At 20.2% G+C, this 26105-nt stretch overlaps 5 protein-coding genes across 8 annotated transcripts; 2 read left to right on the forward strand and 3 right to left on the reverse strand.

The window, feature by feature from the left end:
• The first annotated feature begins 7 nt into the window (after positions 1-7).
• Positions 8-5678, forward strand: Haspin (haspin). Of its 3 annotated transcripts, none has more exons than XR_015292872.1 (11): positions 8-613; positions 686-917; positions 1021-2560; positions 3025-3288; positions 3374-3524; positions 3615-3788; positions 3864-4131; positions 4266-4418; positions 4589-4640; positions 4747-5022; positions 5254-5678. XR_015292872.1 is itself a non-coding variant. In XM_031915665.2 (11 exons), exons 1-10 carry the CDS (start codon positions 405-407, stop codon positions 4979-4981), a joined length of 3369 nt encoding a protein of 1122 aa, XP_031771525.1. In that variant the 5' UTR covers positions 8-404; the 3' UTR covers positions 4982-5022; positions 5254-5678. The 3 variants fall into 3 exon arrangements, 2 of the variants coding, with proteins under 2 accessions (XP_031771525.1, XP_086767089.1); XM_031915665.2 differs by having other exon boundaries at positions 4498-4640; XM_086910963.1 differs by lacking the exon at positions 5254-5678 and having other exon boundaries at positions 4747-5061.
• Positions 5421-14081, reverse strand: LOC105735027 (uncharacterized). The gene is made up of 22 exons (XM_086910962.1): positions 12068-14081; positions 11834-11986; positions 11457-11739; positions 11343-11395; positions 11190-11270; positions 10842-11114; positions 10662-10766; positions 10504-10572; positions 10276-10425; positions 10012-10206; positions 9508-9928; positions 9268-9431; positions 8990-9209; positions 8650-8916; positions 7976-8447; positions 7211-7868; positions 6785-7141; positions 6483-6650; positions 6235-6421; positions 5999-6146; positions 5837-5915; positions 5421-5764 (listed from the first exon to the last, which is right to left on the reverse strand). Exons 1-22 carry the CDS (start codon positions 12275-12277, stop codon positions 5675-5677), a joined length of 4803 nt encoding a protein of 1600 aa, XP_086767088.1. The 5' UTR covers positions 12278-14081; the 3' UTR covers positions 5421-5674.
• Positions 14082-14555: 474 nt separating this feature from the next.
• Positions 14556-17825, reverse strand: par-6 (partitioning defective protein 6). 2 transcript variants are annotated; one of them, XM_003692355.4, is made up of 6 exons: positions 17707-17825; positions 16578-16773; positions 16191-16422; positions 15791-15918; positions 15420-15698; positions 14556-15278 (listed from the first exon to the last, which is right to left on the reverse strand). In XM_003692355.4, the coding sequence occupies exons 2-6, from the start codon at positions 16632-16634 to the stop codon at positions 14967-14969; spliced, it is 1008 nt and encodes a 335-aa protein (XP_003692403.1). In that variant the 5' UTR covers positions 16635-16773; positions 17707-17825; the 3' UTR covers positions 14556-14966. The 2 variants fall into 2 exon arrangements, with proteins under 2 accessions (XP_003692403.1, XP_086767098.1); XM_086910972.1 differs by having other exon boundaries at positions 17625-17716.
• Dredd (Caspase-8 Dredd) lies at positions 17637-20913 on the forward strand. The gene is made up of 7 exons (XM_086910966.1): positions 17637-18713; positions 18805-19388; positions 19482-19741; positions 19830-20022; positions 20138-20263; positions 20337-20471; positions 20599-20913. Exons 2-7 carry the CDS (start codon positions 18839-18841, stop codon positions 20799-20801), a joined length of 1467 nt encoding a protein of 488 aa, XP_086767092.1. The 5' UTR covers positions 17637-18713; positions 18805-18838; the 3' UTR covers positions 20802-20913.
• Positions 20900-24743, reverse strand: LOC100865614 (sodium channel protein Nach). Its single transcript, XM_003692356.4, has 11 exons — positions 24630-24743; positions 24264-24508; positions 23851-24057; positions 23287-23452; positions 22839-22990; positions 22633-22744; positions 22172-22466; positions 21947-21997; positions 21528-21720; positions 21202-21308; positions 20900-21040 (listed from the first exon to the last, which is right to left on the reverse strand). Exons 2-11 carry the CDS (start codon positions 24428-24430, stop codon positions 20910-20912), a joined length of 1581 nt encoding a protein of 526 aa, XP_003692404.1. The 5' UTR covers positions 24431-24508; positions 24630-24743; the 3' UTR covers positions 20900-20909.
• Positions 24744-26105: the final 1362 nt, after the last annotated feature.

Below are 26105 nucleotides of genomic sequence, written 5' to 3' on the forward strand. Positions count from 1 at the left end.
TATGTCAATATTTCTAGATTTGTGAATCGTCCTTAATTTCTTTAGATTTTGATCATAGTTTTATTTACATCGGTTTGTTGAACAATATAAGAAACTATAATCATGATATAATATTACCTCGCCATTTTTAATTTTGAAAGAATTATATTTTGTATTATAATAAAATCATAAAAAAATTTGAATTAGATTATTGGATTTCATTATATTGTTTTATTTAATTTAACTTTAAAAAATTAAATCTTAAAAATACTATTAAAATACTATAAAAATAATATTACATTGTAAATAATAAATATTTTAATATATTTTCTATACTATTGACATAATTTTTATATTCATTTAACAAAAATTAAAGAAGAAGGATTTATATAGAGAAGTTATAAGATTATAAAGAAAAGATTAAAATGAATCGCCGGTTTAATAAACCTATTCGTACTTATGAAAGGAAAAAAATTAGAGAAGTAGTAATTTCAATACCAAAAATAAATAATTCAGATGATGCTAATAATAAAAATAATGCTTTGTTGAATCAAAATTTAAACGAAGAAAGTAATGATTCTATGTATGATGATCCTTTTGAGACTACATTCGATAGACTCCTTAAGAATACGAGGTAAAAAATTTTATAATTATTTTATTAAAATATTTAATAGAATATATTAATAGAATATAAACCTTTATATAGAAAACCTCTACCACCAGCACCTAAAACATATAATGATACAATATTAATAACTAGCACAGATAGTAAATCTGAAGTAAGTAATCATAAGTCTTCATTACTTGAAATATATAATTTTGATACAAAATTAATTTCTAATGAGAAAGTAATGCATAAAAAGCCAAAAATGCGAGTTGTAAAGAAAACAATAATAAAAAAAAAAACATCTATATCACAAAATAGTAAAAAATTTAAAGTAAGTATTTATTTACTATTATAAAATAATATTGAATTTATTATCATTTATTATTATATGTATCATTATTATATAAATTAAAAATATTGAAATAATTTAATAGGTATATAAAGATGAATCTCAAAAGAAATATGAATTACGTAAAACAAGAAATAATAAAAAAATATTATCTAAAAATTTAAATGTTGATTGTTTAAGTTTTAATTTTAATGAAACTCCTCAAAGTAAAAAACGCAATCAAAATAAAAGAAAAACTTCTAATAAAAAATATTTTGTAAAAAAGAAAAGAAAAGATGATAATAATATCTCAAGAATAAAATCTTCTAATAATATAGAAATAAAATCATGTTACGTTAGTTTGGATAGATCCATTGTAACACAATGGAATAATAAGTTAAATGCAATAGAGAATAATTTAGTGAAGAAAAATGATAAATTATTGGATCAATATTCGATTATTAATACCAATATTGATAATTTTAAATCTAATATTGAAAATGTGAAATGTTGTTCTATTAAAAAAGAACAATTAAAAATAGATTCATATGTAAAACCATTCAACATTGAGAAAAAATATAAAGATATATTCAGTAGTACACCTAATGGTAAACCTATTAGACCATCTGTTCATTTGATTCCTTTATCACCAATTTCTATTGAACATTTAAAAAAAAATAAAAATTCTATAATGCTTGCAAATAATACTTTAATTAATGAAAATAATGAAGTTTCATTAGAATCCAAATTTATAACTAATGATATATGCAGAAATATAGAAGAAAAATGTGTATTCGAAAATAAATCTAAGTTATTATCTAATTTCAGTGAATGCAATTTAAATCAATTAGAAAATATAGATAAAAAAAATATTAATTTATTGACTATATTTAACTATACTACTAATGAACATTGTAAACAAAAAAGAGAATCTTTAATAAAAATAGATTCAGAACAAAATATTTCAAAAAATCAAACTAAACAAGATGAGCTAAATAAATTAATAACACAAGAATATAAAATTTCAAATATAAAAATGGATGAATATTACTTAAAATTTTCTATTGATGAAAATAACTCATGTTCTTTATTTGATAGCAATGAAAGTATTCAAAATATATTACATAATTTTCCTGAAGAATCTAAGGAAATTGAAGATAAAAACAATAGTATACTAATTGAACAAACTTTATCAAATGAAAACAATATATCAAATAAAAAATATTCTTCCATAGATAGTGAAAACAATATATCATCATGTCATGTAGTTTTAAAACAATTGCAAGATCCCTTTAGAATTACAAGAAGAAAAAAATATTCTAAATGGGATCTTGAATTAATTGCAGAAGATTCTAATAATAGTATCAAATTGAAAGAAAAATCTATGCATTCAAAAAAAGAAATTAAGGATAAACAAATATTACAAAAAAGATCATCAATTTTAGAAAATGTAATAGAGAAATCTAATAATAATAATTGTATAGAAATAAAGAAACCTATATATTTAAAACCAGGCAAATCTTGGGCAAGATCTTTATCAATTTTAAATAATATACAAACTGAATTTAATTTAGAAAAATTATCTGTTGGAAAAGGTAAAAAATGGAGAGATAGTGTTCAGGATATTTTGAATATGCAAACACAAGGTAATTATAAATTTTAATATAATTAAAAATGCTAAATTTATTTTATTTAATTAAAAATTATACTTTATTAAAATTTTTTTATACTTTATATTAAATTTATTTCCATATAAAAGATTAATACACAATGTATATATAATCACATAAACATTTGAATGTTGTTTTTATATTTCACAAAACAAAATATTTTATTAACCTGAAACATTAATATTTTATGCTTTTTTATGATATAATATACATGGTTTATTTCATATTCTACTTCTTACATATGTATTTTATTTTTTAAGAATGTTATTTTAAAATAAATTTTTATTCCAAATATGCATTTTTATTAAAAAAAAAAAAAAAATAAAATATATATTACTTTGTAAATATGTTGTAAATGGGTAGGTCTTTAAAGTGAAGAAACATGAACAAATATTTATTTAGATTATAATATTATAATTAATTGAATTTTTTACACATAGGAATTATACAAAGTTGTATAAAAAAAAATGATAGTGATAAAGAATTACAAATAACTAATGAAGTAATTAATAAATCTGAACATGAATTGGTTAATAAAAAGAGTAGGACCTGTGATTCTACCAATTTTGGACGTGTTTCAAGAAGGATATCAGTTCGTGTTATTCCAATTCATAAAACAGTAAAATCCATTGAAGATGCACCATTTCTTGAAGTTTATGGCATTGTTCCTGTTAAAAGTCAGAGATTTACATTATTAAATAATAGTAAATAATATCAAATAATAATTTTATTTTATATTGTATATTGTTTATATTGTTTATATTGTATATTGTATATATTTATTTATAGATCCTCGAAAATCTTCTACATGCAACTTTCAACATGATGATATTGATGGTCAAATTATTAGAGAACATGTAGTTTTAACAGCTAGAGAAGTTATTTTACAAAGATGTTCACAAAAGGATTACATATCATTTTCAACATATTTTTCAGATTTGTAAGTATATATATGTATATATGTCTGTGTATAATGAAATTGTTAAATTAATATATGTATAATCATATAATAATTTATTTATATACTTAGATACTTAGAACACTGTCGAAAAATTGGAGAAGGTGTATATGGAGAAGTTTTTCTTTATGAACAAGAAAATAAAAAATCTGTTATAAAAATTATTCCTATAGAAGGTAATGATTATGTTAATGGAGAACCACAAAAAAAATTTCATGAAATATTATCAGAAATTGTAATTGCAATGTAATTATAACTTTATTATTTATGATAAATGTTAACAAATATTAATTATAACATTAATGTATTGATAAATTTTAGGGAATTACATAATTTGAGATTCAATGCAAGATACAATACTGATGGATTTGTAGAAGTAAAAAATATTAAATGTATAAAAGGAAAATATCCAGAAAGACTTATAGAATTGTGGAATATCTATGACGAAGAAAAACATTCGGATAATGATTGTCCATCAATGTTTAATGATGATCAGTTATACATTGTTCTTGAACTTGGACATGGTGGTCAAGATCTAGAAGCATTTGTATTTAATACTGCAGAGGAAGCTCATATTTTATTTCTACAGGTTACTTCTTAATATTATTATAAAAATTTTATATTAACAATCTAAATTATATTATTGTATCTATAATTAATAATATATTAATAATTTTTTAAAATATAATTACTTTCGTTTTAATAAATAACAATTTTTAATAGGCTGCATTAGCATTAGCTGTTGCAGAAAAAGCTGTTGAATTTGAACACAGAGACTTGCATTGGGGAAATATATTAATATCTCCGACAACTGAAACTTATGTACATTTTAAAATTGGACAAAAAAACATTGAATTGATTAGTAAAGGTGTAAAGGTAAACAAAAATATTTCTTTTTTAATTATTCCATTTTTTTCTAATTATATAAATAAAAATATTAAATTTCTGTATTTAGGTATCTATTATAGATTTCACTTTATCAAGAATAAAATATCAAGGATGTAGTGTATTTAATGATCTTGCATCAGATCCTACACTTTTTTCAGCTCAAGGTGAATATCAATTTGAAATATATCGATTGATGAGAGATAAAGTTAAGTAAGTATTTAAATATAATTTTTATTACATATGTATTATATACATATGTATTATTACATATGTAAAATAATATAATTATTATATAATTATTTAAAAATTATTTCAGGAACAATTGGCAAACATTTGAACCTTATACAAATATTTTATGGTTGCATTATACTTTAGATAAAATGATTACAGCAGTTAGGTATAGAAAAAGAAATTTAAAAACTCATAAAAATGGCATAACAAAGTTGAAAGAATTGAAAAATGAAATTTTGATATATAATAGTGCCTTTGAGTTTGTAACAAACTGTGATAAAATTGATAATTTATTACACATTAATCCAAAATCTGGGTGACACATATATAAAAAAGAAAAATATACAATTGTATATAAACAGTAAATAACAATACAATTTTTTAATATTTATGCTACAGATTCAAAGTAGTTTATATTATATTAATAAGTATAATAATAAAATTAAAATAAATATTTCATAATATTAAGATGAAAAAAATTACAGAAATTAAAAAGAAATATGTAAATTTATATATATATTATATATAATATATATATACATACATACATACATATGATATGATATTTTAAATATTTTTTTTATTTTTACAGGTTTGTTAAATTTTCTTCAAACTTTTAACAAGTTTTAAAATCTTCTTTAGATATAATTTGATTTAATTTAAAAAAATATATTACAAAAAAATTCTATTTTTTATGATTTTTAAAATCATTTGTTGTAAATAAGTCCCGCCTTACTATAAATGACAAATGCATTATAATTAATTTTGTATTTTTTATTAAAATTTATTACAAGCATTTTCATTTGATGTTAAATCTTTTAAAACTATAATAATATAATTTATATGAGAACAAAATTACAGTATCAAAATTGTTATAACATTAAGATTCAGAATAAATATCTTATAAAAATATATTGTATTTTTGACAAATTTTATTTCAAAAAATTTTATTGTTAAAAGAACAAATTTTTTGAAATATATTAATAAAATTTATCTTGAAAACTTTAATAATATTAATCTGTTGTTTTAATATATTCATGTATATTGCTCAATTTATGGTAAACACTACATTGATTAATAAAACTCCATCTTTGTTTATCAAACTATAAAAATAAAAGTATATATTAGAATAAAATAAATATAATTAAAATAAAAATTTATAAAATTAAATATACAGTGCTATCTTTTTCCATTTGTTTTTCTTTCTCATATTTATTTTCTAATTCTAGAGATTTTTCTTCACCATTAAAATATCTGTAATATATATTGTAATATAATTTAATAATACTTTATGCAAATTTAATAATATTTTTTTTATAATAATATTTTTAAGTTACCCAAAATTATGTTCTAAACTGAATTTATAATCTTGTGTTTGTAAAGTTGGATACTTTTGATCATTGAAAGATCTAAATTGCCATTGATTTTGTAAATGTGAAGTTTTCTCCTTTACAATTGATGACATCATTTTATTATACATTGATTCTTTAAAATAAAATAATTATGTTAGTATCTTGTATAAATTTAAGATAGAATTATATTTTTTAAATATTATTATTTTATTTATATTTACCTTCTTCATTCATCGGTAACATTTGAAATTTCTTTTCTGGTTCATTTAATTTTGTATAAAATTGCTCTTGAACACCATTATCAGACGAACATTGATTTACATTTTCCATGTGTATTATATTAGTGTTGTTATTAATAATTACATTTATTCGTTCATGCAATTCCATTAATTCTTTCATATTCAATGACTAAAAATATTTAATTATTATTAATTAAATGTTATTATTATATAAAAATGCAATTACATACTAATAACCAATTTTCTGAGTCAAACATTTTTTCATTTTTTATATCATCTTCAAATTGTTTTTGTAAAATTTCAATATTTGCTTTATGTCTCTCACAAAGTGCATTTAAACTACTATCATAATTTTTCTTCATTAATATTAATTTATCTTGATATTCTTCCATCTGAGACTATGCAAAAATTATAAAAATATTAAAATAAAAGTATTATAGAATATATATAATACACAAAATATATAGTTAAATATAATTTAATAATTATAATAATATATTTTATTCTTATATTAATATCAAATAAAAATTACTTTAAGAATAGTACGAAGATCATCATTTTCTTGCATTAAATGTTTTATGACTTCTTTAGGATGTTTTATTTCAAAATCTTTATTCTCCATTTTATTTTGGTTTACATTATGTTCATTTATAATATTTTTTTCCTTATATTTTGTATTTATGTTATTATCTTGCAAAGAATCAAATCTTTCAAACGTTTTATAATTATTTTTAAATATTTCGTCTTTTATATTTACATTATTTAATAATTGTATATCAATTTCTTCTATTTCATTTTCTTTTATTTCTCGTTTTTGATCACTATATTTTTGTTTGAAATTTTCAGTTGTATTATCTATAGTTAGTTTTATTTCTCGATCTTGATGAATCTAAAAATAAAACGAGTATATAATTAATTAATAATAAATAAAAGATATATAAGAATATATTTTACTAACTATATATTTATCTTGCAAATTTTTAATATTTGATGATTCTTCTAAGTTAGATAACTTTTTAAGATTTAATAATCTTTCATATATTTTATTAGAAAGAACATATAATTTGTTTTTTAGATTTTCTTCTATCATTTCGTTGCGTAGTCTAATCGATAATTCAGAGATTTCATTTTTCCAATATTCCACATCTTTTTTCAAGATTTCATTTTCACGTAGAAATGCATCTAAGCTAATATCAAGTTTTTTATTATTATTTTGATCACTTATAAGTTGATTTCTTAAGTTATTGAGTTCAATTTTTAATTTCTTTTCATTTTTATCCAATTTTGTTAGATTCTCTTGCATTGTATATATAATATTAATTTTATCATTTTGTTCAGTTAAAGATATAATTGTTAGATTCATTTCCATAAGTTTATGTTCCATATCTTTTACTTTTTCATTTAATAACTTATTTTCATTTTCCAATTTCAAAAGTTCACAATGCTTTCCTTCCATTGCATTTTCATATTCAGCAACTTTTTGTGATAAAATATTATCAGTTTTATCAATATTACTTTTCAAGCTAATTATAGTTTTATCTTTTGTAGAAATAATTATATTAGCTTGAATATTATTTTTTTTTAATTCATTATTTTCAAATTGTGAATCAATTAATCTACAAATATGTTAAGAATTAAAATATATATAAAAAAAAAATATGCTACTAATGAATTTAATGAAAAAAATACTGTTTATAATTTTATAAAACAAAATAAGTATTACCTTTTTTCTATTTCTTTAATTTTATTTTCCAAAACAGTATTTAAATTTTTAGTTTCAAGGAATTCATGAACTTTCTGTGATAAATTTTTAATTTGTTTGTTTTTCATTACTAATTGTTTCTTGCTTTGTTGACATTCTTTTGATAATCTATTTTTTATATTTTCTAGATTTTTGTTCTCTTTTTTTAATGTATTACAATCTTTATCATATATAGACAACTCATTTTTAAATACTTCAAGTTGCCCTTCTAATTTCAATATAAGATCATCTTTTTTATTAAGATCCATGATCATTTTTGATAACTGTTCTTTAATATTATTTTCAAACTTTTCTTCTTTTAAGGAATCACCTTCTCCTCTTTGTTGTTGTGCCATTTCCTTTTTTAATTGAGCTATTTCTACATCTTTCCTTTTTAATTCTTTTTGTTGTTCTCCTATTCTTTCAATTATTTGTATATGTTGATCTCCAGAACCTTAAATTATTTTTTGACATTAATTATTATAAATATCTCTTTATTGTTAAATTTATCATTTTTAAATATTTCTAAGTAAATAAATAAAATATATATTAAATGATGGGTATATATATTTAATATATTTATATTATATATTAATATATTTTATTTATTTATATTTAAATAATTATATTGCATTATAATTATTTAATATAATTACCTTGAAGAATTGTATTTATTTTATTAATACACGATTTCAAATATATTTCAATTGCTCGATTAATTTTTTCATCACATAAATGTTTTTTTTCCGTATATAAAATTTCATTTAATAATTGATATAAAATTTCTTCAATAAATTCATTTATCTTATTTTGTATCTGTAATAAATCACTAGGAAACTCTTTAATGTAAGAATTATACTTTATTTGTTCTTCTTTATGTTGATTATACAAATCAGAAATTACTTTCTTCTTCGAGATTATATCTAAAAAAAAAATAATATATTAATGTATATTAATAATAATTTTGTAAAAATACAAATCAGCAACTTAAATTACCTTGAGACATATTAATAGCTGATTGTGTATCTTTAAGAATTTCGTAAAAATAATAAGTTTGTTTAATCATTACAGGACGTTCAATTTCTATATATATTTGTAATTTTTGTGTAAGCGAACGCAATTTTATAATAAAATGCGTAAAATATTTAATGATTTCTTTTTCTATCTTATCTATATTATCATTTCTACTCAATTTAATCATATAATTATGATATTCCTATTAAAAGATATATTATTTGTTTTAAGAAAAATATTAAATGAATGAAAAATATTACCTTTTGGAATTCAGGAGAATCGAAATTATTTATTGTTTCATTTGATTGATTCATTGTTAAATTTGTATTATTAAATGAATTATTAGGTGAAATAATGTCTAATTCTAATTCATTTGAATTATTTTCATTTTGTCTTACATCAAATAAAACTATGTTGTCCTTAACTAAAATATATGAGTTTGATAATATTGATCTTATTCAACACAATATATAATTTATATAAATTTTGAAGAACATTACTTATATTTTTTGAATCTTCTTGAAAGTCATTAAAAAATTCTTCACAAATTATATTTTTTAAATTTTGATTAGAATAATTTTGCTGTTTATTATTTTTTATATAATGTTCTAAATCTCCTATTTGTTGTAAATAATTCTGTCTTTCTATTTTGTAACTTTGAAATCTTGTCATAATAATGTTTATATTGTATAATATATTATTTGCTTCTTCACCGATGTCCAAGTTACATTTTGTACAACTACAAACTTCTTCACAAACATCATTAAGCTCTTCTAAATTGTTTAAAATGTATTTTATATTATTGAAAAAATCACTAATATCTTGCTTCATAGAAACTAATTGCTCTTGATATTGAGAAATCTTAATATCTTTATTTTGAATTTCAGTTTTTAAGATCTCCAATGTATTGTTTGTCTCCATCTAATAATTACAATTAAAAAATATAAAAATATAAAATATAATATTTAATAAAACATTTAATACATATAATAAAAATAATATACTTGTTCATTATATTTAATAGATAATTCTTTAATCACTTTTAATAATTGATTTAATTTTTCTTCTTGATCTGTTAATAGACAATGCTGCTCATAATTTTGTTTCTTAAGTTCATCTCTTTCTTTTAATATATTTTTTAACTGTTCTAAAGATTCATTATAATTTTTTGTTAATTCTTCCATGTCTTGTACTTTTTTCTACGATATAGAAAGAATAAATAATATTTTTTTTGAAAATTTTAATTTTAAATATGAATAATAACTAACTAAAAGTGACTCTTTTTCTAATCGTAATGTTATTGTTTCTTTAATACATAATTGAAGCTTTTCAATTTCCTGAGAATATAAATAACAACTTTCACATTTCTCATTTAAATCTTGTTTGAGTTGTTCCATCAAGCATTTATAACCATAGAGCTAAAAAAAAATAAGATAATATTTATAAAATAAAATAATAACATTAATAATTATATTACTATTAAAAAATTATATTACTTTTTGCTTCAAATCTTCTATTTCATAATTACGTTCATGATCTAATTTGAACAATTTTTCATGTAATATCTGTATAACAATTATTAAATTAATTGACTTAAATATTTTTATACAATATATTTTAAAATTAATTTGTAAAATTATAATTTATAACTTGCTTTAAGATTCTCTTGTTGAGTGTGTATAAAACTTTCTTTTTCTTTTAATAAAATCTCCAAATGTTTATTCATATCACGTAATTCTTCTAATTCAGCATCTCTTACCTGAAAAAAATAAAAATATAAATTATTATATAATTATAGATTTGTACATCATAATTATAAACTTATATATCATACACAAAGTTCATTTTTCAAGACAATGATTTCAGAATCTTTTTGAATGATAATTCCTTTGTGAATACTATTATGCCGATCAAAATCAGATTCTGTTCCTATTTCAGTATCAGATTCTGTTGGACTTTCAATATCTTGTGAGCTATCACTACAAGATGCATCACATTCAAAACTTTGTTCCTCATGATTATTTGTTTGTGTACTACATTTGTCTAGATCTACTACACTGTTATCTTCATCACTAGATTTGGATGTGAATGATGTTTGTGACATTGTCTAAATAATATAATATTTATATAAATATTATTAAAATAATAAAGAGTACAATTAGATTGGCAATTAGATCCATACAGATACTGTTATAGTTTTATTTAAATATTTATCAACTTGATCATTGATTTGTACTTCTACATCACGTGTTTCTTTCTCTACCTATAAATAGATATTAAATTTAAAATGATATTAATAATAATATGAAAAATTTGATTGATATAATTTAACTACTTGTAAAGCTACATCAACATATTCTATCCATGATGATGTCTTTTCACTGTATTCTGCAAATTAAAATAAAAAAAATTAAAAATTTTATAAATATTCTTATTTATATTGTTTTACCTGAAATAGGAAATGATTTCAAAATAGATCTACATGATGATATTAAATTATAATTTTTCAAAGATGAATCAAATGCTGTTAAAGAATATAAGTGATTATGATTTGTTATGGTTGATGCATTTTGTTTATTCTGTAAATTTCTCTCACAAGGTATATGAATTGATAAATATGAATTTGAATGAATCACAGGACCTGATTTATTCATATTAAAAAATGTATCCTTTAACAATCCTGTTGTATAATTGTTTTTCTGTGACGAAGTTTTTACTTTTGAAATATAATCCTAAAAAATAAAGTAATAAAAGATTGTTGCATAATTTTTTTATTATATATAGAATATTTGTACTATATAATAGTATAATATAAAATATGTTTACTAAATTTCTTAATTGTTCTTCTTGTTCAGGAGTAAGTCTAAGACTCTTATATTTGTTAAGTTCTCTTTTAACTGCTTGAAGTTTATTTTGAGTTTCTGAATTGAGTTGAATAATATTATCAATGACTACATTAAATGGTATTATTTTTCCTATCTACAAAAAAGATAGTTGAAAATTTTCATCTTAAATTTTATTTTTTATTAATAATTTTATTATTATTACTTAAGTACATACTGATGAATCATGTTCATTGAGTTCACGAAAATAACGTGAATTTTCTAAAGAATTAGGACTCCAAGCTCTAATATCTGAACAAGAATCATGTAATTTTAATCGACCTTCTAAACGTTTCTTCGGTAAAACATAATCACCATATATCAAAGGTGTTCCAGAGTTATGTTTACTAGTTAAAAAAATTCGGGGTCCATGTTCTACGTAAGACATATTTACTTTCTTTATTCAATATCACTTTATACATTAATTACTATTGTTAACATAATTGATGAAATCTATATAAAATTCTTCTTTTAAAAATACAATTTATAAAATAAATTGCATTATTTATTTGATTGTTTTTATTTACATACTATAGTAACTATTAAGAAACAAAACCTAAAATAATGTAAATGGTGATCAACATAAAATTCATGCATAAAATTCATAATAAATATTTTATTTTATAAATAATTATTAGAAAGAATTGTATTACATTTATCATAATTTTTCGCTTCTAAAATAATATAATCTATAAAATCTATAATACGAATATAATATGAATATGATATGAATTTTGTAGTAAATTAGTATTACTTAAAATATAGAGAATAATGAAATGAAGATTACAAATAATTTATACTGATATGTATATTTAAGTATAAAATATTATATATAGATTGTCAGAATATATATATGTAATTTATAAAGACATATATGTATATCACTACATTATTTACTGCATAATTGACAAAACATTACTTATATATCTGTTTTCTCTTACGAAAAAGTTCTTATTTTAATAAATAAAATTCTACAAAATATATTTCACATATTTTTTTCTCGTTTATATTTGTAGTAATTAATATAAAATCAAATCAAATAAAATTATACATGAAAAAATTTTGCAAAAATAAACTTCTTTAATTTAATAACTAAAATATTTATATATATTATATATTTTCATATATATAAATCAATTTATATAATTGTATTACAGTGAAATATTTCTTTATTATGATGTATTTTTGCCAATTTAATTGAAAAAATGTAATTAATTAATATGCATAATTAATTAATATGTAATATTAATATGCACATTAATGATATATATAATATTTAAGATTAAAAATGTTTTCTTTTTAATTAAATATTATAAAGTATATTATATGAAGCATTATATATTTTTCTTGCACTACAAAAATACTATATAAATGGAATGCCATATACAATTTATCACAATCCATTTTTTGTATTAAACAATAAATGATAAATAAAGAAAGTACATTTTACATCTCTATAAATATATCTTGTAATATTAAAAGATTTTACAACTTGTAAAATATATACTTTAATATCTAGTATTCAATTAGATAACAAATAACATTTATAAAACTGGAATTAAAATTCAAAAACTTCAACATTCTTTAAACAGAATACATATAAAAGTAGATGTGTTTCTGAATACATTGCAATAGGAGTATTCTCAGTTTTGTATATTTGTATTGTAAAAAATATTTGGAATGTATAAAATGTAAATATAAGGCCACTCAATTATTTTTTTTTTACTTCTTATATTCAATTTGAAATGAAATATTCATATTAGTATTTCACTTTCTAATAATTTATATACATTTTGTTTATTATTTAATAAAAATTCTTCTATTTATAGTGATAAATTAAATTATCTAACTTCATTATAACTGTATATACTATTATAACTGTATTATATACATAAAAAAATAATTAAAAAAATTAATGTATCATAAAATAATAATTTTAATATTAATATTAATAATAATTTTAATATTATTAAGCAATAACAAATTACAAATTATCAAATGCATGAGAATAGTAAAACATAATTTTGTAAGAATTTTATATATTAAATTTTAAATTTTCATATTTGCAGTTCATTTCATTAAGTAAAATTTAAGTACATTTTATGTATTAAGTACTACAAATATTATTTCAATACTTTTAAAATTTACTTTTAAAAACTTTCAATATTTTTCTCAGCACTATAAACAAATAATAAATGATTTATATAAATATATATATGATGTGTGTGTGTGTGTGTGTGTGTACACACGTGCGCGCGCACACACACACAAACTGTTCCTTTGTATTAATTTATCTTGAAAACTGATATGAATATTTTAATATTGAATGTATACAAAATATAATAATAAAAGAATATAATAAAAGAATCATTGAAAAATATAATTTTTCTAAATATTTCACATAAAAAGACTAAAAAGTTTTTGTTTTTAACTAAAAGTATAACATGAATCATTTATTTTCTAATTTTAATATTTTTTAATTGTAATATTTTATCTATTTTATCTATTTCCATTTATCATATCATATCATTTTTTTTCAAATAAATTTATCGTTTTAATACTTTCTATATATAATATTTATATTAATTTACAAAAAATATTAAAATATATGAATTATTATATAAATTTTAAAAAAATTTAATTCTAATCTATAAAATAATTCTTCATTTTGTTTCTTTTTCATATCAATCTATTTTATATATGAAACATATTTCAATTTAAAAGACATACATTAAAAATTTTTTCATAATGATTTAGCAAAATTAACTTGTAATTTGTAATATTAAAGAATAACTTTAATGAAAAATATATTAAATTAAAAAAAAATAATGAATCTTTTGTAAAATATTCATTTCATATAAATTTTATATTAATTTCTTTATTTAAATGAATTAAATTATTATTCAATTATGTAAAATGTAGCTATCAGACTTTATAATGCTTCATTTATTTCTTTATCTCTTATTGTCATGTTATATTTTCATATTTCTATATATTTCTTTTTGTAAATGAATATTTGAATTAATATTCGATGAGCATGATGTAATGTAAAAAATAGAATTTTACATTTTTGTTACTTATAAATGTAAAACACCTTGATCAAAATGATTTTGATGATGATGATGATGATGATGAAAATGATGATGTTGAGCAGTAGAAGTAGATGTTGCTGCATCATCTTGTAATGTTACACCTGTTAAGTCTACAATTTCATCTGCATCTTCATCGCTACCAGTAGCAGCACTTTGTGTAGACTGATGACTTCCAGAGGACAATTGACTATTACGTGAAAATGATCCTCGTCTTGGAGCAGCTAATGCTGCTCGTTGATTTGCTGGTTTTACTGTGATTATGAGATTTGAAGAATTGGCAATCATCATATCTGTCACCTATTTAATATACATATATATATGTATGTATGTATATGTGTAATATATATATATATATATATATATATATATATATATGTAATATATATATATATATAAATAAAAAAATGCAAATAAGATAATAAATATGGTATTGCATACTTGATCTAGAGTTTTTCCAGCAACCTCTATACCATTTACTTCAAGAACTTCATCATTTACTGCCAGAAGTCCTGTACTTTCAGCTAAACCACCTGGTACTAATCTACTTATAAATACACCTGGAACCTTTTCAATGCCACCTCCAGCAGATGGTGGCAATATTCGAAAACTTTCTCCATCTTTAATATAAAATCCTAATGGTTTATCAGAACCATGTTTTAATAAACGCACCCGACGACAAGTTTCTGGCAATATATCTACATCAATTATTGCTGATACCTATTATATTGTCAATAAAATTTGTATTTTATATTTTAAATAATATATATAATTATATTTATAATTTGTATTTATATAATAAATAAACTTACCTGCCTAAAATCATGAGGATTAGATATAGCTAATGATTTTGGTTTGCCAGGTGTGCCACCAAGAATACTTGATATTAAATTTTTTGGTTTCATTGTTCCATATCCATTTATATCTTCTAATCCATCTCCTATTATATACAAAAAACTTATTTTTATGTAAGTTATAAAGATGCTATCAATATTAAGTTATAAAATTATTATCAAATTTAATAATAATATTAGTAATATTATTTAATAACAATAATAATAATAAAGAGATAAACAATAGATACATTCTTTATTATTACAAAGTAGATTTTTTCTATTATTAAGATTTTTTTTTTACACATTTTAAAATAAATATTGATAGATTTACATATAAATTTATATTTTATAATTATTTAACATAAAATTATCTTACCCTTTATTCTTTGAATAAAAATTCTAAGCAATGGTTTTGCAGCAAGTAATGCCCTTGCTAAATTATTATCATTGTTAATAGGTAATAAATCACCATCAGTTGGATCAGTATACCATATTAAAAAACTTAAATCAGGACCAATATCATGTCGCTCAGCTAATAACTTTCTAAAATCCTCATAATTAATTGTATCATTACGATTGACTGAAAATCTTATTATATCTGCGTCAAACTATAAAAAACAAATTGAAATTCTCTCTATAAATTTAATAATATAAAGAAAGAAAGAAAGAAAATATACTTAAATCTTACTACATCATATTATTTCTATTTAATAACAGCATAATAGTAAAAAAATAGGAACTTCGACATTAAAAAGAAACTTACTTTACTCTTTACTGCTACAATATTGCTATCGACTTGATGATGCTTACTTTTAGACATGATCTTTAATTTTGAAATTAGTTTAATTTCGAAATAAATCTACAACTCACAAATACGATGACGTGACGTCAAAGCACCTGTTTAGTAGAACGTACTTGACCGCAACCGACTCTAAGTATAAGTTGTGTTGAACATAAATCTGGTAACAATAAGAAAGTCCAGTTTCGGTATAAACATAACCTAGTCAGTATTATATATTCCCGCGATTTTATAAAATATTTGTTTATCGTAATATGTCATTACGATAAATAATATGTAATAAATGAATGATAATAATGACATAATCATAATGCAAACATAATAAATCTTAATCCTATTTATGAATAATAGATTGTGTATATTTAGAAAAATATGGAAAAAATAAGAAAAAAATAAATTTAAGTAAAAAATAGATAATAATAAAATAAAATAAAAATCGTATCAATTAATATTCTATCAATCAAACCACTGCTATATAAATATATAGAAATATTTTATAAGATATGTAGATATATAATAAAAGTATTTAATCAAAAGACAAATGGAAATAATAAAAAATCTCTTTTAATCTAACAATAAAAAATTCAAAAAGTATATTTAATAAATATATAAGATAAATTTATATTTAACCAGAAAAATATAATTGAAAATTTTAAGCTATTTATTTAAAAAAATGGCTTATTCTTAATATTTTATAAGACTAAATTTTTAGGAAATTAAAAAAAAATATATTTATTCTTTTATTTTCAAAACATTTCAAAAATGTAATTAAATTTTTTTTAAAACCTGTTTGTAACCTTTTGGACAAGGATGATTATTAATAAAAAAAATATGCAGTAAACATTTCTATTTTTATTAGAATTAATATATAAAAACTTAAAATTTTATACTTCTAATATTAATTCCATATTTTTTACCTATTTTTAAAAATTTTATTTAGAATCAGTCATTTTTTATTTTATTATTTGGTTAAAATTAATATAAATTAAATAGTTTAAATATAAATCAAACCATAAATTTTTTAAGGACGAAAAAAATACAGAGTACATTCAATCCACACGAATTAAAATATTTACGTGTAACTTTTACTTACTAAATATTATGACTATATTTATAATAATTTTTTTAGAAAAACGTTAATTACATTTCATCAGAAATTTTATAAGATATTTGTAGAAGCAGCGTTGCCACGATTTGTAGATCCTAGTAATTAGACATATAGTAACTTAGCTAATTCACTATAAATTTTTTAGTGAATAAACTTAATTTCGATGGAAATGATATAGAAATAGTTCAAGATACTACATTTTTTTTTATTTTTTTATTTTAACAGATAAAATTCAAAAACAACAATTTTAAGAATCAAAATTCAGTAATTCCAAAATTATTTATAAATTATTTAAAAAGTTTTGCATTTTGAAAGATTTTTGAAAGTTATATATTAGTTATAAGTCATATTGAATTTTTATTCGATACATTTAGAAAAAAATACCAACACATGCTAAATTCAAATAGTTTTTAATTAAAAAATTTCATGATACATTTAATATTATAATATATAATTATTTATTTAATGAAAAATATATTGTTAAAAATAAAGAAATATCATATAGGAAATATAAAAATGTAAGAAATGATACAAGAATAAATTGAGATTGTTAGTGGGGATTTGGAGATTATATGTACACAGAATATATGTGATGCGACACTTTCGTATATTTTATGTATAACTTATTTTAATAATGTTGAACTTGACAATATCAAATCGAATAAAAAAATATGCTCGAATAGGTTTATTTAGTTACTTATTAGTGAATGATGAAAAAAGTGTGATCTTGATCAATTGATTGTATTGATTTTATCATAATAAATTTGAAGAAAAGAATTTTTATAAATATTAATAAATAAAAAAATAAGATGTCATAATATAATATTTACATATTGATATATGAATAAGAATATAAAAAAATATATTGTATTATTATATATTATATATTTTTTATATATTGTATAAAAACAATAATCATATTTTACATAAAATAAAAGAATAAAAATCATATAAATATTTCAATAAAATTGCAAATAGGAATATCATACAAAGTAAGTATTATTTTTATAAGTAATAATATGTTATATTTATTTGTTGTTAAATTATGAGTTTATTTATATTAATATTTTTGTTTCTTTTTAGATTAAAATTTATATGTAGAAATTTTTAGGAAGCAATGTTATCAATTGATGCTTTGCCAAATCTTGTTTTAAATAATGATATAAGTAAAATATTAAACAAAGATATTTTATGGAAAATAGAAGATGATTTTGATATTGATGAAAAAATATCTATTTTATTTTTAATGATAACTGATTATGTGCATAGTTTTAAAATAATTTATGATTTATTAAAAATACATCAAGAAAATAAAGCTTATATACTTACAGAATTTATAAATAAATATCCTCAGAATTGGAAAAATAAATTATTAGAAGCTATATGTATTATACAAAATTTGCAAATTATACGAAAATTAGGATTATCTTTTAAAGATTTAGATTTATTCTACTTACCAAAAAATAGATCATTTTCTAGATATGTGAATTTAACTGTAAAATGTTTATATTTGTTATGTGAAACTCTTTCTGAAGATAAAATAAAATTATTATTACATTATGTCAAAACTGATATTATTGAATATAAAGTAAATTTGAAAGATTCAGATTTTCTTGAATTACATATGTTATATTGGATGCAAGAAAATTATATTTCAATAAATTTAGGTTTGTTTTTTAATTTAATTTGTAACAATATTTTAATATTTTTTTTATTTCTGTAATAAATAGATATAAGTTTTTGTAATTCTTAATTATTAGATGGTACAGTAAAACTTGAAAATTTGTTGAAACATTTGAAGAAAATTGAAGATTTAGAGTCCATTTATAATGATTTGAAAAACCTTGAAAATCATCGAAATGTAGATATTCAACATATTAGTTCTGTTAATACATCTCAATTACAAACATTTTTTATAAAAGAACATAAAACTATTTCATCAAATAATGAAGAAAATATAAGAAAAATAAAAAAGGGTCTTTGTATTATTATAAATCAAATGTTTTTTGTAGGAGAAAAGGTATCTAATTACATTAATATCAATATAAATTTTATTTTAATATAAATTAAATTCTATATATTTTACATATATAATATTTTTGTTTTAGTATGAAACCAGATTTGGAACGGAAACTGATTGCATGAAATTATTAGAAACATTTAAAGGTTTTGATTTTATTACTAAAGAATTTAATAATTTAAAAAAAGATGAAATACTTACAATGTTAGAAGATATTCCAAAAACTTTTGGTGTTGATTATGATTGTATTTTTGTATGCATCTTAAGTCATGGATATGAAGGTATGGATATACTAAATTATTTTAGTAATTATATAATATAATAAATTATAAGTATTATAAGTATTTCATATGTATAAGTATTTACATATGTCATAATAATTTATGAATATCCTAGGTGGTATTATTAGTGCAGATGAAAAAGAAGTTAAAACTGAAGAAATTGAGTATAAATTTTGCAATGCAGAATTAAAAGATGTTATTAAAATTGTTATTATACAAGCTTGTCAAGGAAAAATAATAGGTAATAAAAATTTTTATTTTATTATATTAAAATTAATATATATTTATTCATTCATAAGAATTTTTAATTTTAGGACAAGTAGAAGGTAGTTTAGTTACAGATGGTTCTATAAATTGTAATATTTCAAAAAATATTTTAGCATACAGAAATTTTTGTATATTCATGTCAACTATACAAGGTTTTGTATCTGTGCGCCATAAAGAAAAAGGTAATAAATAATTATATATAATAATAATATAAATATTTTAATAATAAGTTTTAAATATATTATTTATATAATTTATTATATAAATATATTAAATTTATTATAATATATTAAATTTATAATTTCGTAGGATCATGGTTTATACAAGAATTTTGCAATATTTTACAAAGTGAAAAAAATAAACTTACATTTTTGAAAGCTGTTTCAAAAACAATTGATTTAGTAGGGAAAAAAAAAGGAGAATTAAATGGAATAAATTCCGTTGCTCAATTACCCGAAATAAAATCATGTCGATTATCTTCGGATTTTCAATTTCCAGAATATCGAGCATAAGTACAAAAAAATAAAAAGTAATATTTTCAACATAAAATATAAAATTATAAAATGCAATAACATATGTATATTTAACAAAATTATTTTGTTAATAAAAATTTCTATCATCTAATTCATGTTTTCTGTGTTTCTTCTTGCAAATGCATCTGTTAGAATTCGAATAACAAAAAAATAAATAATTTCAAAAATGAACATGAAACTAAAACCAGCGAATATCCCTAAAAGACCGCCATATGTTGCTAAAAAAAAACATTAATATATATTAATATTGTTACTATTATTATTATTATTATTATTATTATTATTATTATTATTATTATTATTATTATTATTATTACTAATATTAATATTCTATTTTAATTTAAATTCATTCATTATTTCCAAAAATAATTAATATTACCAAATATGTGACGCCAACCATAACGCGTATCTCGACGATATCGAATAGAAATTAAATCTCCAAAAAATATATGAATTATACTTTGATTTTTCCAAGCTTTACCTTTGCTATAAAAAAATTAATCTCTTTGTAATATCTAATGATCTATTAATAAATAATATAAAAAATTATTTATTTATAAGAGTTTATAAAAATTCTTATTTTTTATTAAAAATAGAAAAATAAATTTTTTTTATAGAAGTTTTTTAATATTTTGATATTTTGAATATTTTCAATTTATATTAATATAATTTTAATAATTCTAATAAAAAAATTATTATAATTACCTGAAATAAGTTGTATAGGTAAAATCATTATAATAAACGCGTTTGTCAAGACTTGCTGCTGAATTTTCCATAATATAACGATAAAAATTACAATCAGGTTTACAATTACAAGGTCTATTTCTAATATCTAATTCTACAAACGGTAAAGTTTTAGGTGACATGTCTGTTCCTGGCCAAGAGGTATCATACCAAACTGAAAATTTAATATTTTTTCAGCTATTAATTATAAAAAAATTTAATATAAAATATTATTGCGTTTTATATTTTAATAAATAAATCATCTATAAATATAATTATAAAGATATAAATATAATATATTATAATTATAAAGATATATAAAAAATTATAAATAATTTTAATAAATATTTATAAGTAAATTTATAAATAAATCTTAAATTTATTTAATATTTTAAACTTACATTTAAATGTTTCTAGACATTCGACATCTCTCAAATTACATATTCTGGTATCTGTAACAGAATATTATTTATTTTAAAATTAATAAATAAAACAACAATTTACAAATATTGTTTCTCTTTTTATCCCATTTAATCTTTAATAATTATTTAATAGATATAATATTATCAAGTATTTTTCATGTTTACAAGATATGTTCATGTTGTAATATTTTTGAATAAACTAACTATTTTGTGGATAATAATATGGGATGCATCCACATTCTTTTTTAATTACAGTTGCTCGACAATCCGTCAAACAATTTACGAATGAATATTTTGAAGAAATGAAGTTTCTTTTCAAATTATCAGGTATTGTATTTCCTTCATTATATAACGTGCATTGTTTATTAGATACCCATTTGATATCCTTAGTTGAATAAATCTCCATAGGTTTAACAGTTAAAAATGAATATTTATTTACACCTATTAATTTGCTTGATGCATCATAATCAGGATAATCATAAGGATCGTGTAACATAATCTGTAAAAATATAAATATAAATATTTATTTAAAATTTATTAAATATTAATTCGATTACGTTTCTTGAATTATTCTTAATTTAATCATTTTTTTTTATTTATAAAAATATATTTTATTATAATTACTTTAGTAATTAATTTCTTTTTCAGAGGTTATACAAAATTACCTTTATTCCTATAGATTCTACAATACTGGCATGATAATCTTCAACATCGAAATTAAGCAGAATTTTGAGTCCACTTTGATATCCACAAGAAGTTATTTTATGTGGTTTTATGCTTCGAAATAAATTTTGAAAAAATATGATAAAAATAAAAAATGATATTAATAATCAACAATATATAAAATAAAATATATAAAATAACTTTATACCTTGGCTGTTTCATAATCAAATCATGAGTGATATAATTAAAACTACAACATATACCGTTACGACTCATACTCGTTTGAAATATACTACTGCAATCTTCTTTTTTTGTTTTCCATTTACACAATTCTAATAAACTTTCACAACTTCGCGTAATCTGAAATTTAAATTCCATGTTTCTGTTTATAACTATATATAATGAAACATAAATAATAATAAATAAACGATAAAAGATATTTGATAACAATTATTTTTATGCTTATAATTTAAAAAACATAAAAAAAAAATTGCATGAAAATTTAATATTTCAAATTAGAAATTTTTCTTATTAAATATTAAAAATTTCTTTTTTTAAATATATTCAAAGTTCGTTATCTTCGTAATTTGAACTTCATTACATTCTTAAAAAATTTACCACATTTTATTAACAGTTTATTACATACAGTTACATACAGAATTCATGATGATCGGTATTGTGAGATAATTCATGTCAAAAATATTTTGTAATAGTGAGAGATTATTTCGAATATATAATCCATGTATACCAGGATATAACAATTCGTCCAGTAATCTCATTTCTTCAACAACAAATTCCTTTGACACAGCTGGTGGAAGTTTTCTACAACAAAAATAAAAATATCTTATTAAAATCTTATTATCTTTTATAATATCTATTATAAAAGATATCTTATTGTAAATGAATTTTCGAATTTTAAATATTTCCTTATTTATCATTATCAAAATCCAAGTAAATAATATAATTTGTATAATATAATATAATAATAATAATTGTATAATAATTAATTAATTAATTTTTACTTAACCAATAATAATCTGCAATGAAGTTAAATCTTTATTGAATTTTTTGAAAACTATGAAATAACAATTTCAGCTCCAGATTTAAATGATTTTTGAAGTGGAAAAATGAAAAATTATAATTCTATTTTTAATAAAAAAAAGTAATATTAAAATAAAAAATTAAAATGAAAATGAAAATGTAAGTAATAAAAAACTTACAAATTATCGACTAATTTTTTTGTCAATTTGAGAGATACACGATTGAAATCGCATATCGTGACCGCTGGAAATGGATAATTCCATATTCCATGATGCGTCGTTTCGATCACTGTGAGAATATGATTTTTCATAAAATATTCGTAAGTAATTTTCATCATCCAAATCGCGATGCACAGGGATGAAAGCACCATTACTGCCCACACGACTCTGTTAGAAACACTTAATGAGTATTTTTCGATTATATCGCGAATTTAATTGTGATAAGGTGAAAATAAATCTTCTTTAATGATATCTATTTATAATCTACACAATAATTCGTTTAATCGGTGTACCAAATGAATTTTAAATCGATTGATGTTCAATTAAAAAAAAAAAAATAAACAATTTATATTTCTAAAATTTATATTTCTCACCTTTCTATCATTGAACGTTGAGGTTCGCAAATATATTTGCATCCATGAAGTCCTGTTTTCTGACAAAACTCCGAGATTTGTTTCATAATGATTTTCAAACAATTTCGTATTATCTTTTGCAAAATATTGCAACAATTTTGTTTTCGCATGCGTTTCATATTTTTCATGGATTTCAATTTTATTTAACAACTCCTTTTATAACGAAAAAGATTCTTCGAACACTTCTTTCAAATCTCTGTTCTTTACTTTTAAATTATCAAATTATTTAAATTATTATTGAAAAGGGAATAACGAATATATAAAATTTTTTACAATTCTAAATAAAATATTACACAATATATAATTTTTGTATTAAAGATCACTTACCTTTTAATTAAATAAATTATAGTTGATAATCATTACACATTATTCACATAAAATTTATCTTACCTCTACTAAATAATAATAAGAATGATTTTAAGCATGTAGTATTAATACGACTATCTATCGAATGAAATGCAATATGTTATTTAATAATATATGATAGGAAGCATGCTATGTCTAATAAAAAATTCATCGTGCATTCTACTGATTGTGATTCTGTGATAAGTGTAAAATATGCATTTTCTACTATGTACTTGTAAACGATTTTTTATTATTCATAGTTAATATTAATATTTCATATTTTTTTAAATATTAATATTAACACATGAGAATTCATAGAAATAAACGCGGATATGAAAGAAAAAATTATTATTATTATTAGATTTTTCAATTTTGGATAAATAATATTATAAATTTTATTTATTGATAAAAATCGAGATTATTAAAAAAGAATAGAATTTAATCAAAGTCAAACAATAACTACTATTTATTATATATATTATATATTATAACTATAATATAATTGTACCATATTTTCACAATGATTGATTCGTCTTTATTTCAATTATTTTGCAAATTTCTCAAATTTGGAACACAAAATTAAAAACATTGTTCAAAATCTGTATTAAATCATATAATCGTTTTTATCCGTGCATTCGATTTATACCACGCGACGAATTTTTTGTTCAAACACATCGCGCGCAATAATCGAGAAACGTAATGAAAGATAGATCTCTGCTTCCCTCTCGCGGCAAGATCCTCAATTTCTGTCCTTTGGTTGGTGTCGCGATAGAATTCTTTTTTATATTTGAACCACTTGTCCGCGGTACTTGTGCGAAATAAAAGCGTACTCGTTTGCCGCGAATAGGCGACACTCGATTCTCTCTTTCTCCCTCTTTCTCTTTCTCTATTCGGCCAGGGTGAAGGATATTGGAAGCGAAATGTCCCGGCCCACCGGTCTCGAACCACGAGTGTACTACTCTTCTCGAGGCCAACCGCGGCCCAAGTAGTCGGCCGAGTGACTCGATTCTTCGGATATTAAACTCTGAAGATGCCGCACTTCGCCGCGGCATCTGACTCAGCGAGTGTCATTAATAACAAGGAGGAGATAGATAAAGTGCTAAACACTGTGGAGCCGTGTGCTCGAGCACACGTCATTACCCTGACTACCGAATCGCTCGATTAAAGGGTTCCTAAATGCATCGACCTTGTCGAGGTCGCTACTTGTCACCCTCCTTTCAAAGGGGGCTTTATTATTTTTTTTTTCTTCGCTGAGTGAGATTGTCGAAAAAGTTTTCGAACAAGATATATTAAGTTAAATTGTAAATCCACTTTGATGATTATTTACGTTTATTTCAATTATAATGGAACGAATCCTTTGTATTATAATTTTTTGTGCGATAACTTTATTTTTTTTTTTAATATTGACGAAATGTAATAGAATTGTCGATTATCGGAATTAATCAATATTCTACTATA

Source organism: Apis florea, unplaced genomic scaffold, assembly GCF_048593485.1.
Source record: "Apis florea isolate Af1SG1 unplaced genomic scaffold, ASM4859348v1 contig_3203_pilon, whole genome shotgun sequence".
NCBI classification, from domain to species: Eukaryota; Metazoa; Arthropoda; class Insecta; order Hymenoptera; family Apidae; genus Apis; species Apis florea.